General features: G+C 34.7%; 1 protein-coding gene across 8 annotated transcripts in view; it reads left to right on the top strand.

Annotated features, from left to right (window-relative positions):
* The first annotated feature begins 623 nt into the window (after window positions 1–623).
* ODF2L (outer dense fiber of sperm tails 2 like) overlaps window positions 624–18,111 on the top strand; it is a 34,525-nt gene continuing 17,037 nt past the window's right edge. For 3 of the 8 annotated variants that reach the window (XR_004423858.1, XM_033114311.1, XM_033114312.1), the window contains exons 1-8: window positions 833–928; window positions 8,044–8,213; window positions 9,993–10,125; window positions 10,768–10,896; window positions 12,506–12,565; window positions 12,690–12,761; window positions 13,347–13,463; window positions 15,888–16,073. Coding sequence is in view for 7 of the 8 variants with exons in the window: in XM_033114311.1 (XP_032970202.1) it covers window positions 8,101–8,213; window positions 9,993–10,125; window positions 10,768–10,896; window positions 12,506–12,565; window positions 12,690–12,761; window positions 13,347–13,463; window positions 15,888–16,073 (810 nt within the window). In the remaining variant the exon portion in view is untranslated. The other 5 variants (XM_033114314.1, XM_033114318.1, XM_033114316.1 and 2 more) reach the window with 5 other exon arrangements.

Here is an 18,111-nt window from a genome sequence, read left to right as displayed (position 1 = left end):
CAGACAGAAAAATGTCAAGAACCATGATTTCACTCACATGTGGGATATAAAACTGAAAACAACAAATGAACATACAAAACAAAAACTCAGACAGTGATAATTACCAGAGAAAAAAGGGGTTGGGGTTAGGTAGAAGAGGGTGAAGAGGTTCAAATATATGGAGTTGGAAGGAGCCTTGACTTTGGGTGATGACCAGACAGTGCAATATACAGATGATGTATTATACACTTGTACTCTTGAAACCTATATAATTTTATTAACCAACGTCATCCCAATACATTTAATAAAATTAAAAAAAAAAAGAATAAAGCACAATGCAACTTTCTAAGGGAAAAAAAGGCGGGGGCACTTTCAGACCACGTATCAGAAAATTCGGAATCTATCCGCCGGAATCAACCCTTTCTGGTTGAGCTCATTGAAGATTTTTGGTAACTACACACAAGTTCTGCCTCTTCGTAAGACAAAAGGTTTGTGGGGAAAAGTTTAACCGGAGATGCAACTGAGACAAAGCGCCTCTCCCGGCCCCCGCCCCTCACTCCCACCAATAGCAACAGGCGCCTGCCCGCCGGTCGTTTTCCCCAGCCAATCGGCTGCGTAGCCACGGGCCCCAAGGAAGGGGCGTCCGTTGCCAGAGTAACCCCTGGCTGGTTACTAGCTCCGCTTTTGTCCTCCTTGCACCTCAGCGGGCACTCTTCCACGCAAGCAGTTCTAGGCATTGGCCTGCTTTCGCCTGGGGTCCTCTGCCTTCCGTCCTAGCTTTGCCACACTGCACTGTGCCCTGCTTTGCTCGCTCCCTCTAGCCCACCCAGAGCTGGAGAGCACAGGTATGCTTGCTGGGGTGTCCAGTGACAGTCGCGCAGCATCACCCCGACCCCTTTCGCCGCGGCGCGGTGGCGGGCTGACGTCACGGCGACGTGCTGGCGCAACGGTGGGGGCGTAGGCGCGCTTTTGGGAGGGGGAGGCTTGGGTTTGGGGGGTGGGTGGGCGGTTGCCGGGGCTGGCTTTCGGGGGTCAGGGGCGGGGCGGTGGTAGGTCCCAGGAGTGAGAGACCCCCGCGTCCATCTAGGGCTGGACCTCAGCCCCCTTGTGCCCACACCCTCCACTTCCTCCGGACTGGCTGCCTGGGCTGGGAAGGAAGCGTAGCTCGTACTAGGAAGGGTGTGATCCCTTGGACTGCAGGGCAGATCTTAGCCAGGTGGGCTTCAGAAGGAAGCCGTGGCCCGGCTGGCCTCGGGTTTGGCGGGGTTTCTGTACGAAGTAGTGCTCTTTCTTACGCCTTCGGCTGGCTTTGAAGGGCCCACCGTATAATATAGCAGACCGTGGTAGGCCCACCTCGGCCTCCGTAAGTGAAGGATACTTAAGGAAGCCTCTGAAAGTAATGCCTTCTCCAGGGTCCTAGGTTCCAGCATCTGTAGGAAACCCCTTCAAGTGTGTGGGCTTAGGCGTGTCATTTAACGCTCCCATCCGTAAAATGAGGACAGTTAATACTCACGTTGGAGTGGTGGTAATAAAAGAGATTAAGTAAACCAGTGCCAGGTTTTGAGTATAGCTGGTTAATTGGTGCTTGTTGTTACTGAGAAACCCAATCGCCAAACTGGCTGGTGTTGGGGATCGAGTCTATTGCGGAGACAAAAGTTTCCCTATAACCTCAGGCATCATAAGGTTTCAGGTATTTTTAAATGAAAGAGGTACTTGGAGTAGTTTTAAGCACCACTTGGTTAGTTATGGTTAAAGGAACAAAGCGCAGAAGACTGCTTTTAAAATTAGTTTGATTCCTTTCTGCGTACAATAAAAATGTCATGTACATGTTTGTAATTCTTTAATAATGATATACAGGTATCTTTAACAGGCTGTCCATTTGTTGCTTCTCTTTTTCCTCTGATTTCACAGCTGGTGTGTATTAATAACACCATTTTTGTATCCCAAATACCCAAAGGTATGAAAAAATGGCTTTGCTTATATTACTGTTAATCGTTGTGTTTGGTCTGTACAAATGAATGAGCCCCAAGGAGCTGGCTGTAACAGTGAGGTTGACATAACATCTACCCCTGGGCACAATTCTGTTGGAAGTCAATTGTTTTTCCCTGATCTCTGGTTTAGTAGTATGCAGTCAGTTTATGAGTACATTGAAGATGATTTTTAATAATTCTGCAAAGAATAGATGTTGAAACAATTGTTTTGAAGATAAGAGTTGGTTCTATACAGCTAACTCAGGCCTTCAAATAATTTCAGGAATAGTGATTGAGGATGATTATTCTTTTTTTTAAAGATGAAAATATTTAAAGAGAAAACCTGGTGGGAAAGCAGCCCCATTAGAGTGAGCCAAAACAAACAAACAAACAACAACGCACCTGTAAGTGCTTCTACTTCATTCTGTTCAAACCTCACCACAACTTTGGTTGGCAAAGGTTATTCTCGTTTTGTAAGAGAGAACCAGGGCCCTTTGTGGCTGAGAGTTGTCCATTCAGGTGGCACAAAAGGACTAAGAACTGATGAGTCTGGCCTAGTATTCTTTCATTTTAATATGCTGCCTCTAGGTCATCAAGGAATAGTTAAATTATGTTCAGTGTACCTGTACTCTGAGAAGGAAACAGTAATGCTTTTAAAAGATTTTCTTCAATCTGGTCTAAATTAGTTTTGGTACTTAAAGGGATAAGCTATCATTTCCTGGAACTTATATGTGGAGCAATCCCTTAAGATTGATCATGAGCAAATGAAGTGTTATATTTGGTCACTTCTTTCTGTACTGATCTCTTGCTATTCTGGCATTCTAATTCCTTCATTGTTCTTCATGTTTTTTATCACCAGTGGAAACAACTTTTGATTTCTTCAACATTTTTTATAGGAAAAGAATGTTGGAATTCATCTCTCTGGGACCCTAATAACCAGATTGGCTGCGACTTCTCTCCTCCCCTCTATATGCCTAGTCCATTCTCCAAAATACCGCTGGATTTATCTTTTAAAGATGCACTTCTGATCTGTCATTCCCTTGCTTAAAAGTATTTAATGGTCTGTCCTAACCTTTAGGAAAAAATCCAAGTTCTTGAGTTTGGCTTACAGTTACTACTTTCACTGTGTCCAGCCTCATCTTGTGCCATTTCCCCTTGTAAGCCATGTTCCCCATGATCCCTTGCTCCTGCCAGTCCTTTATCCTCTAACCTGGAATGCCTTTTGCTGTTCCCTTTTGCCAAACTCAAACTTGTTCTGCAGGACTCTATAGAGGCTCCACCTCCTCTGGGACGCCTCCAGGATCCTGCCAGGTGGTGTTAGGTGTCCTCCTATAACTCCCATGGTGCCCCATTAGTTCCCTATCAGCCGTTAGCACACTGGATTTGAGCGTTCTGCTCACTTTCCGCACTGTCTTTAGATTGTAGTCTCTGCCTTTCAGGAGCTCAATCTTATTCATCCTTCATTTCCTTGTACAGAAGACTTTTCATTTTTTAATACAAACAATTTATAAGAGTGTTATTAAAACCTGATTAGATTGAGGCAAGTTTGTGTGTTACTTTCTGCTGTGTGGATTCTTACATTTATTTATATTTCCGCATCTGACGTATTTTGGTTCAAAACGGAGTTCCACCACTTGCTTACTTGTAACCTTGGGGAAGCTATTTAACTTTTCTAAAACTTATTTTGCTCATCTCCAGCTTTTGGATATTGAATAGCAACTTTGTAAGGATTTTTGTCAGATGATATTTATGAGGTCAGTTTATGTTCCATTAATAAATGGCAGCAATTGTCCTCATGTTGAAGGGAAGGAAAATGCTTTATGTTTATCCGGTAAAGGATGCTGACTTCACTTGAGATTAGACAACATTCTGAACATCTTTGGTTCAGTTTTCTCCTGGATAATTGGATTCTATATGGGGGCCTTCTTCATTTAAAAATGTCCCAGTTTGAATAATAAATTATTTGATCACCCTAACATTTTTTTAGGACCTAACCTATACTCTTCACTGTATTAGGTATTTTTTGAGGGCAGTGGGTGATTGGTATGATATTTGCTCCTACAGATTTAGTAGCAAGTTTAAAAGAAAACTGAAATATGAGCATTTATGGAACAATTAAATTCTAAACTGTATGATTCTGAAACTACTATTAGATGTTTAGGATTCTTGGTGGGCTGGAGCAGTTGGGAATGATTCGGAAAGGAGGGGTGACTGGGCCTTGAAATACGAATCCCATATTTATGAATCAGTCACTATTGCTGTCACCTTCCCCCTTTCCTCCCCCCACCCCGCATATTATCCAATCTGCAACATTTTTATATTTAAATTCCTTTATTCACTGGACAGAGGCGTCAGTTAATTATTCACAGTCATGCACTACATAATGTCATTTGGTCAGTATCGAACTGCATATACAATGGTGGTCCCATAAAATTATAACGAAACTGAAAAATTTCTATTGCGTAGTGACGTCATAGTCATCCTAACGTCATAGCGCAACACATTACTCACGTGTTTGTGATGACACGGATGAAACAAACCTGCACTGCCAGTCGTCTAAAAGTAGAGCACTTACAATTATGTACAGTACATAATATTTGAAAATGATAACCAACTTTGTTACTGGGTTATGTATTTATTTATTGCTATTTTAGAGTGTACTCTTTCTACTTATATAAAAAAGCTTGCTGTAAGAAGTATGTCGTGTTATGCCAGCTGTAGCCTCATACATCTCCTGTTTAATGTGTCCCTTGATTGCATCATTTTTTCTTGTGCCTGATTTAATCTCATGTTGTTTTATACAGTAACAAGCTGTGCAGGCTTATAGTCTAGAAGCAGTGGACTGTACCATGTAGCCTTGATGTGTGATAGGTTATACCATCTAGGTTTGTGTGAGCATACCGAATGTTTGCACAACGATGAAATCGCCTAATGAGGCATTTCTCAGAATGTATCCCTGTCATTAAGCGGTGCATGACTGTATCGAAGTAAACTTCTCTATATCAGAAAATGTTTTTTGGCCAATTTTGGTAGCTTTTACTCATAAGATCCATTTTCTACCTGTAGTTACTTTTACCCTTTGCCTATTTCCAAATTTCCTATACTTTTTTTTTTCATTATGGAGTCTAAAAAGCCACACAATTACTTCTCTAGTTAATTCTTGACTAGTATCTAGAATAGTGAGAGCAACAAGCAGCTCTCCTATATGTAGTCTGTGTTCCTTGCTGAATATTTCATGGTGAATTTTTCAGTAGAAGCTGTGTGCTTTTGTTTGAAGCCAATGGGAGCTAATTTTCCAAGAATTAATGTTTGGCAAAACAAATTGAAATCTTCAAGGTTTCTATGCTTCTCTCTTCAGAGAGATTAGTTTTAAATACATATTGGACTGCAGCTGGTTAGTTTACTTAGAACAATCTAGATGCTAAGGAAGGTCATGGACTGTGATCTTTCTTTTCTCTGACCATGGCCAGCCTCATGGTCCCTGAACAGCCATTTCTCAAATGCTTGTTGTTGGCCAAAATGTTTAGTGAGTGTAGCTGGATCAGCATACACCCATGACCACGCCTGGAAAAAGCTTTAAGTACATGCCTTTTTGGTAGGGGACTGGTAAAGTCATCTCTATGTAGGAAATTTAATTCTTTAAACATGAAAAATATTTTAAAATTGCTAATCTTTAGAGAGTTGATCATTAAACATGTGTGCAAAACATGTGTCTTTTTTCCACCACTAACAAGTTGCACAAAAATATAGTGTGTTTGTCAATTGGCAATATTATTCTACATAATGGAAAACATTGTCTTATGAAACGTCTGCTTTTCATACAAGAATACATTTGATCCACTAAAATGATAGCATGTTTTATGAAGGTAGGACTTTATATACAAAAAAAAGTTACTACATTGTTCTTTAGCACACATGTGTTTTTGGTTATAGTACTGTCACAACACAAAAATAGTCGAGTGCCTTGGAACCTCTGAATAGCTTTTATCTTGGAAAATATTTCTAGATTGTAAGAATATGATTGTTGATAATTTCTATGGAAATACCTGAGACTTGATTTATATAGTTGTCTGCTTTGTGTTTTGAGGAATCAGGAATAAACATAACCTTGTAGAATGTTGGACTAAAAGTCATTCTAAAATCCCTATTTTTATAATGTTTACCTTTAAGATAAGACAAAGCTACTTTATAGCAAAGGTCATGAAGCAGAAAAATGTTGTATAATTGTATCTTGTGATAAAACTTTTAGAACAAAATGTTTAAGTAGCTCCCAGTGGCACACGGTGCTAGGTAAGAACTCATTTAAAATACTGATACCAAACTGAATCTTATCTCATAAAATATTTTCTACAAATTGAAGATCCCTATCCCCTTGCATTGATTTTTGAAATTTTATTCCAAATAATGGAACCGTTTTTTTTTTTAATGATCCCAGAAAAGATGAATCAAGGGGTGAAAAGCAACAGTCTTTATTTATCAGTCATTAACTGCTCTAAGCCTTGAGTCCTCTCCTTCAGTTATTGCTTTTACAAGGCTCATAGATGCAGAAGATTCAAATATAAATAAGACATCTTTTCTTGAGATTCCAGTATACAGAGAAACAAATATTTAAACAGTTGAATGGCTGAAGGATAAATACCAATTCCTCTCTGAGTGGGGTAGCTACTGTGTTTCCCCGAAAATAAGACCGGGTCTTATATTAATTTTTGCTCCAAAAGGCACATTAGGGCTTATGTTCAGGGGAAGTCATCTTGAAAAATTATGCTAGGGCTTATTTTCCGGTTAGGTCATGTTTTGGGGGAAATACGGTATTACACAGATCAGTAGATGACAGTTCTCTTGATTGCAATGACTTATCCAGAACATATTCTTCACCCTTAGGTTTGGTTTATCATTTGGTTTATGATTTTGTGTATCAGTGTATTTTTATTCTTTTCGACTACAGATAGCTCAAATATTGTTATGTCCTGATGACAGCTGTTGGATGTTTGCAGCATTCAAGTATGTCATCTTAGACTATCTGTAGGTTATGCAGCAGTTTCATTTGGACATGAGTTACTGGTATTTGAAAAGTATAACCATGCTTTTCATTGGCCCATATCCTAAATATTGGCCTCTGTATAGAATCTTCATGCAAAAATAGATACATTTTCACAGACACTTTGGGAGGTTTCTGACTTGCTAATTAAATATTGTGAATAATTTTCAGCCTATAATTTTACATCTACCTAAAGTGTTGAAATTTCTTGAACATAACATATTTTATAACATATATATATATATATATATATATATATATTACAAAGAGGTAAATATCTTAAAAAAATGCAGAAAACCTAAAATATAACATTTGATATTATGTAAACATAAAATGAAGCCAGGAAGACACATTACCATGTATTAGATTTGTGAAAACATAACCTTAATGATTACAGAAGCACTAATTCATTAAACTGGAACAATTTTAAAGAAATTCATAAATATTCACATTTTAAAAATGACATCTCCAAGTTTGAGTAAAAAACAATTAGATTATTTAGTAAAACTTAGAAGTAATGCGATCTATCTATTCATTATCACCAAAGAATATCCTAGATTGAGAGGGTAAATAGGAATGAATGAATTTAATTTTGAAAGGTCTACTTTCAAAAGAATCATTTATCTTCTTTATAGTTATTATCAAATACTTTCAAAGTACGTTAAATTTCTACTGTTCTAGGCATAAATTTCCTATTGGATGAATCTAATGAAACAGCACCATAAACTCATGGTTTTTATATCCATTTTCTAGTCTGATTGTATTAGATCTAATACTGCAAGAAATAGACTAATAAAAATTTCTATATTATGATTATGTAGAAAATAGTAGGCTTTTTGGAAACTATACAGAAATAGGCAATTGTTGAATGGTTGTGCTATGTAATTTTGATACTATGTTGAATTAGTATCACAGTGAGTAGCAGTAATAAGATCCAGTTTGTGAAGTATTATTATGCTTTTACATTAAAATCTTCAGGATTTTAATCTTATAGGATAATGACAGGAAAAAAGAATGTAATGAAATGATAAGTTTAATAATTAAAATATTTCCTAGTTTTCAGCTTATGTGGAGAAGTTGTGGAAGCCACATATAAATCCATTTACTGAATTTATGGAGAAGCCTGCAAACGATGGAAGTCCTTCCGAAGAACTATTTTCCCATTTTAAAAGTAGACCAGAGAACGAATGTTTACCACAGCGTGCCAGGGAAAGTCACCTCAGCTGGTATTCTCAACAACAGCGGATATCTCATTTTCTGATTTCAGAGTTTCGTGCTTTGTCCATATTGTAAATTATTTGAATCAAATAGTGCATTCTTTCCAGAATATCTTCTTCAAATCTAGTAATGAACATATTTATTTAATCTGATTATAAATGTACTCATTTAGCAGAATTTGGTCAGTTTTTTTTGAAACTTAAAGCAGTTTGAAAACCTTACCTATTAAGAATTTATAAAGTATAAAGTTTTTTAACTAAGGTAAATGAAAATATAAATACTATGAAATACTGTAAATATAGTTAATGAGTACTAATTTACTGACACTTGGTATATTACCCTATAACAAATACATGTCATATTTTGCTTCTTTAAAATGGGGAATAAACTCATTTAATATTACTCATTGCTCCCCAAAATGGCAATCTTAAAATACCATTGTTGTCACTATGGATGGTATAGTGCAGCTTCTAGTTTAGTTTATTATAAATGAAAATATTTGGTCATATATAATCATTCTTGACTTTCTGCCCATGTTTTTTCATAATGGACAATTGTCATTCATAGCTAGTATCTTCTTAGACCCATCACTTTAAGCCAGTGGTACTTAGAACACAATCTACTATTTGACATCAATTGTTGATGAGCCACTATATTATGTTCCATAAAGAAAAAAAAGGCTGCCAATTAAAGAAAAACGTGGTATTTTATTTATAAATATTGAATAAGCGCCTTTAAACTTAATATATAGATTTTTATTGCAAAGAACTTGCTATATAAAAATGAAATGTAAGTGAAATAAATGAGTTAAGGTATTTTCAAAACTCTATACACAAGTCCAACTCTTCTGAGTCGCTTTTTAAGATTATTGGTGATATGACATTCCTTTGGAGCACCTTCAAGTGAAATAAAATTTATTGCTGGTTTACGTTGGAGTCTTGCTTCTGGAATATTGCTAAACATTCCTACTTCACCAACTCCCTCAACCCCTGTCTATGACCCTTGGTTCCTAGGGGTTAAAAAAGTGCTGCACCCACCCCATCTCTGGGTATTCGGCAAAGCATTAGACACGTGTTCTGTATGTTTTGGGCATGTGCTAGATAGAGGGTTCAGGACTGCCTCCTGACTGACAAAGATTGTCAGAAGCATCCTGATTTTAGGATGTGAAAAGGTGCCCTCTCCCCTGCCCCCAAATGTATCTTACAATGATTACACAGTAGTATCTAGGTAAAACATAATCGAAAAGGCAAATATCAGTTTTTTTCCTGAATGATAATTATTATAAAGCCAAATGTGAAGGATTTTTAGCTACCTGGAGAGCTTTAGTTTTTTGTATGCCATTGTTTAGCTTACTCATTCTCTTGGAGGAATTGTTTTGTGAGGAACAATGACTTTCAAGAAAGGGTTTGGCAATAAAGTCTAGAAAGACAAATCTTTTGGGTTTGGAATAAGAGAGAAGGAAGGGAAGAAAAAAGACAAACATTCACACAAATCATTTTACAAACTAGAGAAGGGATGTTGAATAATTATCAAATAGCACAGTAAAACATTGCTGTTGGTGATCTTTGTGTTTTACATATCTTAACATTTTAACATGTCTTTCCGTTTATAATAAATGTAGAAGAAATATAGAAGTATAGAAATTTCCAGTGACTATTTGCTGTTACATTTTGCAGAGCAATTTATGGAACTGTAATATTTAGTTAGGCTATGTTATAGTTGAATAAAAATATGCCTAGTTTATGTGACAGATTTAACTTAAATTTTGTTTGTTCACGTCTAATTAGTCTAAAGCCGGACATCCTAAATGAAAAGACTGAACTGGAGGCGACATTTAAGGAAGCTGAGTTGGCAACCTGTTCTGTAGAATTGCTTTTGCCATTATTTAAGAATACCGTTGAAGAAATTAGTTTTGAAAATGTGAGTACTTGACTTGTGAACATCTAATAAAATGAGAAGCTAGCATAATGCTTAGATTGTACTAACTGAGATCTCAAAGTAGTTATGCTTGCATACTGGTATTTGATATTTAAAAAAGTGCAGGTTTTATCAGTGTTCTTTATTCCTATGTCAGTAACTAATTCTTTTCCTCAGAGATAATCCCAGGCATGCACTCAATAAGAGGCTAAGCTGGAAACTGTATACCATGGTGCTTGACTTCCCTGGAGCTGAATTAAAGTCAACTTTTCTCAAAAGGGAATTTAAAACCAGAATATTCTGAGATATAAAATATATCTATTTTCTATAATGTAATGTGGAATAGAAACCTCTATTCTAAAATTTCAGTATACTAAAATTTGACTTAGGGATAAAAAATAAATTGTGTTCTATTTAAATAAATACCTGAAATACTTGACGGTATAAGCCCTTATTTTGATTTCATTTTACTTTAACATTAGTATGTAATAGATCCTATTGCCATTAATAAACTTGGCAAAATTTACTGTGTGCAAAATAATGATTTTGTTACTAGGAAAAAGTATTCTTTGATAATAGTAACATATGTTAGTTTCTTATTACTGTGTCATAAAATATATGTATGTGGTTCTTCTATTTTGTCAGGCTAATCTTTCTGCATCCAATTTGAAGAAGATTTTTGAACAGAAGGAAATATTGACAAAAGAATTAGACACCTTTAAATGTGTAAAACAAGCTTTAGAACATCTTCTTAGAAAGACAGAGTATCAACAAGTAAGGAACATTAACTACTAATTTAATAGTGATAGTTTTCATTCAAAGACTATATTATTTTTCAAAACTGTAGAAATTAAAATATTTTGTATATTTGAAATGGAAATAATTCTTGAGCTTTTGTTTGAAATGGCAATCATTAAACTAACCCCTACTTTTAATGTTTCATGAATAGTTCTATATGAAAGCAGCCTATGAGGGTAAATGAGATCAAACCATATATCAAATATATGGTAATGAAAGGAGAACTGACTCTGGGTGGTGAACAAACAATGTGAGATACAGATGATGTATTACAGAATTGTACCTTTGAAACCTATGTAACTTTACTAACCAGTGTCACCCCTATAAACTTTAATTTAAACATATTTTTATAGAATAAAAAACTATTATTTGTTATATTGTTCTAATTCATTTCAGCTGATTACAGTAAAATACTCTCAGAATTTAAGCTCTTGTGTACATTATATTTATACATTCATGTGTTCTTTTTTTGGTAACAGTTTTGTTGTGATATAATTCACATACCATACGATTCACCTGTTTAAAGTGTACAGTTCAGTGATTTTTAGTATATTCACAGAATTGTGTAGCCATCATCACATTCAATTTTAGCGCATGTTTATCACCTCAGAAAGAAACCCGTACCCTTTAGATGTTCACCTCCCATCTCCACCCACCCCTCCTTAGCCTATTACCTATTTTCTGTCCCTATAGATTTGCTGATTCTGGATATTTCATGTAAATGGAATCACTTAATATGTGGTTGTTCATGACTGCCTTCTTTCATATAACGTAATGTTTTCAAGGTTCATCATGTTATAGCACTTATCAGTGCCTCATTCCTCTTTATTGCTGAATAATATTTTGTTGTATGAGTATACCTCTTTTATTTATCCATTCCTCAGTTGATGGACATTTGGGTTGCTTCTACTTTTTGGCTGTTAGGAATGCAGCTGCTATGAACATTCATTTATAAATTGTATATACCCAAAGAAATGAAAACCCATGTGTGTGCTAAGCAATTCCACTGTGTGCCCTTGCAGAGTATAAGGATGGGCTTTATCAAGTCCATGGACTCTCTGAAATTGCGCATACGAGTACAGTTTTGCATTACATGCGCATGCATAGGTGCTTCTGGGTGAAAGGAATTTATAACTTTTTCACATTCTCAAGCAGGAGTATAACACTCAAAATGAATAAACGTTCTTCTGTGTTCTCGTTTCAAATGTCTGCATAGAATTCTGTTACTGATTTGCTGTAATTTAAAAAAAATTTTTTTTTTGATAGAATTAAGTTGTTTATAATTTTTACCTATTTATTGACAGGACTGTGAGCTTCCTCTGTTTACAAGATTTTTGTGATTTTTATGTCATTGGCTTGTACTTTGTGAGGCATTAATTCAGTAAATTAACTAATTTCATGAATTGTGGACAAAACATGATGTGGAACACTTAGGCAAAAATCCTTCCGATGTTAACTTCTTAAAAAATCTGAACTGTGCCTAGTAGTTGTTCATATTAATCACTTAATTGATGCTTATTCCACTTTTTTATGTAGAGAAATATGGTTTGTGAACACTGATTTATAGCATCTTTTTTATTCACAGATAGGCGACGGTTTATGCAACATGTTAGAAAAGCTAACTGATAATGAAAGTGAAAATACTGTAAGTCTTTTTACACTTTGTGTCTGTTCTGACATTATTTGTTTGTATGCTGCTTGGTTTTATAAAATTATCCAATATTATTTAAGTTATGATATTTCTAATTCTTACATTTTATTTGCCGAAGAATCTTAAGAAGAAGATACTTGAAAAGGCGACCTATATCCAAGAACTTTCTCATTTGTTCCAGAATGAAAAGGTAAGCATATTTTTAGCTTAATTCATTTCTTTCTTAAAATTGAATACTTTCTCGACTTTCCATCCTGGCCCCCATGTCCTCAGAAAGAGACACAAAAAGGGTTTTAGAATATTTGGGTATTTTACAAATTTTATGTAAAAAATATAACATCTTAATTATTTAAAGTTTGGGTTTATTGTTTTTGTTTTTTTTTTAAAGATTTTTATGGTGTTTTTATCAGGATACTTGGTTTAATTCACTGTTAGAACTATGTGTAAATTTGCATTGTATTTCAATTTTAGTATAAAGTAAGAAATTTGAGTGTTTGTAGGAGCATTTTAGACATACTCATACTTTTACTTAGGAAGATGGGAATTTTTAAAAAGATATCAGGAGCCATTAAACAAATGGAGGGAGGAGGAAACATTCCAAATAGCTACATGAAATACATTTCATAATGGGGCGTGGGTCACAGTTTATATAAAGTGTTACTTTGCTTTTCATCAACATTTTAGATCACGTCTAAATATGGGTATAAAGTTAAAGATTGTGGAGAAATATATCAAATAACACATTTTTTTGTTTGTTTTGTTTTCTCTATTTTAGGCAAACACTTTGAAAGCAAACCGTTTTTCACAATCAGTTAAAGTAGTACATGAACGACTACAGCTCCAAATTCATAAAAAGGAAGCAGAGAATGATAAATTAAAAGACTACATAAAGGTTATAAATATTCATATTTATAGTTTGTGGTAAAATTACTGATCTACTATAAAGACTCTCCTTAATTCTGGAATTTGGTGGTTTTGAAAGAATTCAACTTAAGTGTTGCCTTGGGAGACACATATTTGAGGCAAATCTTAGTCTTGAGATTTCCGGGCTGTCTGAAGATTTGCCTACAAATCCCAACATAAAAATGCTATCTCTTTTTAGTACCAAGCTAGGAAGGATTTGTAGAGTTTGAATTACTCAAAAAACCTTTCTCATTATATAGTTAATTTATTTTTGTTGTGGATAGTTTGTAAAATACAACAGAGAATTAAAATAACTCAAAAATATCGAAACCATTGTTTACATTTTGGTATATAGTATTCCAGTTTTTTTTCCTACATCTATACATACATGCATACATACATACATACATACATACATACATACATACATACTCTCACACATATTTAGTAAGCAGTTAATAAATGTTTATTATTTTTTTTGTTTGTGGCTAATGATAATAACTTTAAAATCAGTTAACCTAGGTTTGGTGTTTAGATAACCAAGTAACCTCCTTCATGCATATTTTTAGCAGTATAAATAAGAAGAATTTTTCAGTTTAAACTGAGTGGTTTAAATATTCTTTAGGAAGCCTCACGGTCACTTTTTCCATAAGAATTTGAGGTTGCTATGATATGACACAAGCTAACTGAATCTGTGGTCGATATTTTTGCCAAAGGGAAAAAAGAAGAGTTCCCACTTTTAGAAGAGAAGTGTACAAAGATAATTCCTATTGAGTGAAGACTTCTGTGTTAAATTTATTTGCTTTCACACTCTCGAAACAGCAGATGTCTGCAATCTGTGGCACACTGTTTCATGAATGCGTTTTGGGGGGTCTGTTTTTCTCAATGACAAAAAGCTTTTGCCCACCAGGGATATGGGGGATGCAAGATTTGTCCTCAGTCCCCCTACATGTCTTTTTAAGCACTTTTACTCATAGAGTTCCTGTGTTTTTTGTATCAGTGTCCTGGGGCACTGCAGATGAACTAGAGTTGCTATTGCATTGCTTGTCATGGTAACTACAAGAGAATACATGTGATTTAACCTCTCAGATAATCATCTACTACAATTTATCTTACTTTACACGGTTTTTAGTTATATCCTCAGAGCAGTTGGGGAAGTTTTTGAAATTGTTTTCTTTAATTTAAAAATGAAATATTGAGTGATTTTTAAAAAGTTAAGTTACTTTACATATCCATGCTTATTTGAGGAAAGAATATAAGGCTAAAATCCTAAGATTTTGCCATGAAAGTCTCTTGTCTAATACTTTGAGTTCATATTTAAAAAAATTGAACTGTTTAGAAATGATTAAAAGAAGTTGCATTAGGTTACTGATTTTTCTACATTCCTTCTTAGATGCATACTTTGGGAATTTAAGGCATTAAGTAGTTGGGAGTCAGAATTCAGTTCTTTGATTTAGGTTTAACAAGTTATTCTTTAGAGTACAAACATAATGAATTCCATTAGGCAAAATAAATCTCAGTTTTTTAATATTGTTGACTCAATTCATTATATTGGGTCTTTAAAAAATGTGTATTACATTATAATTATCTGAGAACTGCCCCAAAGATACTTTGAACTCATTTTTCTTTCTAGATTTTTATAATATAGCAATTAGAGTTAGAATGTTTTCATATTTTAGAGAGACAGGGAATAATTACCTTTGTGATATGCAGCATGTACAGCTCTTTGGAAATATGACAAGGCAAATAGGTTGACTATAAATATGTCTATTCATTGGGCAAATGACTGTAAGGGGTTATTTATTCTGAAACTATGAAGATAATTTTATAGTTTCAGTACACTCCCTAATAGTGCTTAAGTGTGGAATTTGATAAATCTAGTGAGAAAGTCTTGGCTGAATCTTGTTCAAAAAAATTTACTTAATTTTTGGTGTTTAAAAGGTTTTTAAAGTGTAGCGATTATTCATGGTGTGATCCTGACACCCTGTGGTTTTATAGAGGAATAACAGCTGTATTTCCTGTGGGGTCTTGGTTTCTCTTAAGGAGTCTTACTGTACTGCCTTTATTTGTTTTTCCCCAACTATTCATTAAAACATTTCCCTGGACTCTTTAGGTTAAAATAGATTTTTAAAGATAATTTTAAACTATTTTGCTTCTTCTATTCTGTCTAGTCACTCTTCAAAGAGATCAAGTCTATAGTGTTAAGTCTTGAAATTCTGATACTTAATACTCATACACTTTAAATATAAAGTCTTAAAATAATTTTTCACCTTTCTTCACCATTTTGCTTTTTATTAATCATATGGTGAATCCTTTTTAATAAACTATGTAGAAGATTATTTACATATTTTTGCAATGTTTACATAAACATTGGAGATCTAAAATAATTTAATTGCTGCTAATTTTTTTTTAGAGCTTGGAGACCAAGATAGTCCAATGGAACTTGCAATTGAGAAAGAATAAGCATGAGACTATAGCAATGAAAGAATGGAGTAGGAAAAAAGCTATAGCCTTAAAAAAGGCATCTAAAGTTTACAAACAAAGGCTTGAACACTTTACCAGGGACATTGAAAACCTTACTTCCCAAATTACAGATCAGGTAAGTATATAATGTCATGATGTTTGATGTAATAATTTTATTCTTAATGTTACTGACACTAGAAAAACTTTACTCATAGTGTTTTGCTTTAGTCTTTATTTTGAAAGATTACATGAAATGTCAAATTACATATTGAATAATGTCAGCATTTCCTTAAGAACTTTCCTTAAAGGATATATTAAGTGTGTCCCAAAGCTTCTATGGTCAACTAATTAAGGGTAGCATTTCATACATTATTCCCCCTCGGAGTTTACCGTGCACGTTAGCATGGTAGAGGCCCTGACAAGGCTTCAGTGAAAGTAAAGCCCTGTAATGGAGGATGTTGAACTCAGAGTTTCCCACCATTTACTTAACCACAGAAGCTCCTTTGACCCGCAAAGCAACTCTTGGAACTGGTTCTGAGGAACACCAGTTTGGGAAATGCTGATTTATGTTATTAGACCATATGACTTTATTCAGTAATTCACTTCACTTAAACTCTGTGATACATTTAAAACCATTCACTGACGTAAGCACACCATGTGAAAGTTATATTTGCGTGTAGTACAAAATTGAAAAGTGGGCTTGGTGCTTTGTTGTTTTTAATGATTATATTTATTCAATTACCAATTAATAAAATATTTACTCCTTTTAATGTCTCACTGGTATCCTACTTCTTAAGACCTCGTGTTAAGACAGAATTATTAGAGGTTTTTAGAAATGAAAACAGACTTGCATAAATGCTTATATAAAGAAAACAATAGTTTATAAGTTCAAGTGTTAACATTTTAAGGTTGCTATTTAACCTACCTACATTCAGAAGAATTTAACTAGGTAAAAGGAGGACTAGGTTCAAAATCTGGAAGGTTGTAGACCTAGTTAAATGCCTTAAAATATTCTTGAGTGATAAAAGCCAATCGAGTCATTGACATTTTTGGAATTTTTCTAAGTAGTGTCACGTCACCCACGCCCCAGATCATAGTATGGGAAGGCTTCTCTACTTGTTAACCTGATGACTATGGGTAAGGTATCTAACCTATCTAAGCTTCACTTTTCTTGTGTATAAAATAGGGGGTAATAATACCACCTTCTCATGTGATTGTAGGGAGGAGTAAGTGAGAAGATGTATGTCAAAACTACCACTTTCATCTCTTTGCTGACAAGTAACAGTGCCTGGCCATACTAGATTTTTGCCATATTCTCTTCCTTTCTGTTCTGCTAATGCATGGAGTTTGTTTGTTTCATTGTTTTGTTGCTGTTGCCTTTGTCTGTAATGTTCTTCTCTGGCTCACGGTAGCTGGGTTTTTTTTTTGTTTTTTTTTTAATCATTTTTAATTGACAACTCTTCGGAAGATCCTTCCTTGATCACTCATTTTGAAGTAGTCCCACAACAATTAATCATATGAATGTCTTAAATTTTTTTCATAGCATTTATTTTATAGGTGAAGTTTCTAAATATCTTAATGTATATTATAATTGTTCAACTTATACTTCATAGTGCATATCAAAATTCATTTTACATAAAATATGAACACAGAATACTAACCTTTCTTCAATATAGCAAAATTATTACTGAAAAATTGTAAACAAAAAATGTTTTGCACATACTAGATGCTCAATAAATACTTGTTCAGCAAATGGATGAATGATGGAAGGAAAGAAGGAAGCGCCCGATAAATGTTAACTGTTATCATTGCTCTTATCCATGGTTTTGTTATCCGCGGTTTTAGTTATCCACTGTCAATCATGGTCCAAAAACATGAAATGGAAAAATCCCAGAAATGAACAATTAATAAGTTTTAAATTGCACACCATTATGTGTAGTGTGATGAAATCTTGTGCCGTCCCACTTTTTCCCATCTGGATATAATCATCCCTTTGTCTAGCATATCCACTCTGTATAGCTACTGGCCTGTTAGTCACTCAATAGCTGACTTGGTAATCAGATCAATGGTCACAGTATCACAGTGATTGTGTCCAAGTAACCCTTGTTTTACTTAACAGTGGCCCCAGTGTGAAGCAAGAGTAGTGATGCTAGCAATTCACATATGCCAAAGAG

This window comes from Rhinolophus ferrumequinum, chromosome 9 (genome assembly GCF_004115265.2).
Source record: "Rhinolophus ferrumequinum isolate MPI-CBG mRhiFer1 chromosome 9, mRhiFer1_v1.p, whole genome shotgun sequence".
Taxonomy (NCBI): Eukaryota; Metazoa; Chordata; class Mammalia; order Chiroptera; family Rhinolophidae; genus Rhinolophus; species Rhinolophus ferrumequinum.
The sequence above is the reverse complement of the archived record's forward strand: the minus strand, read 5'-3'. Positions and strand labels throughout refer to the sequence as shown.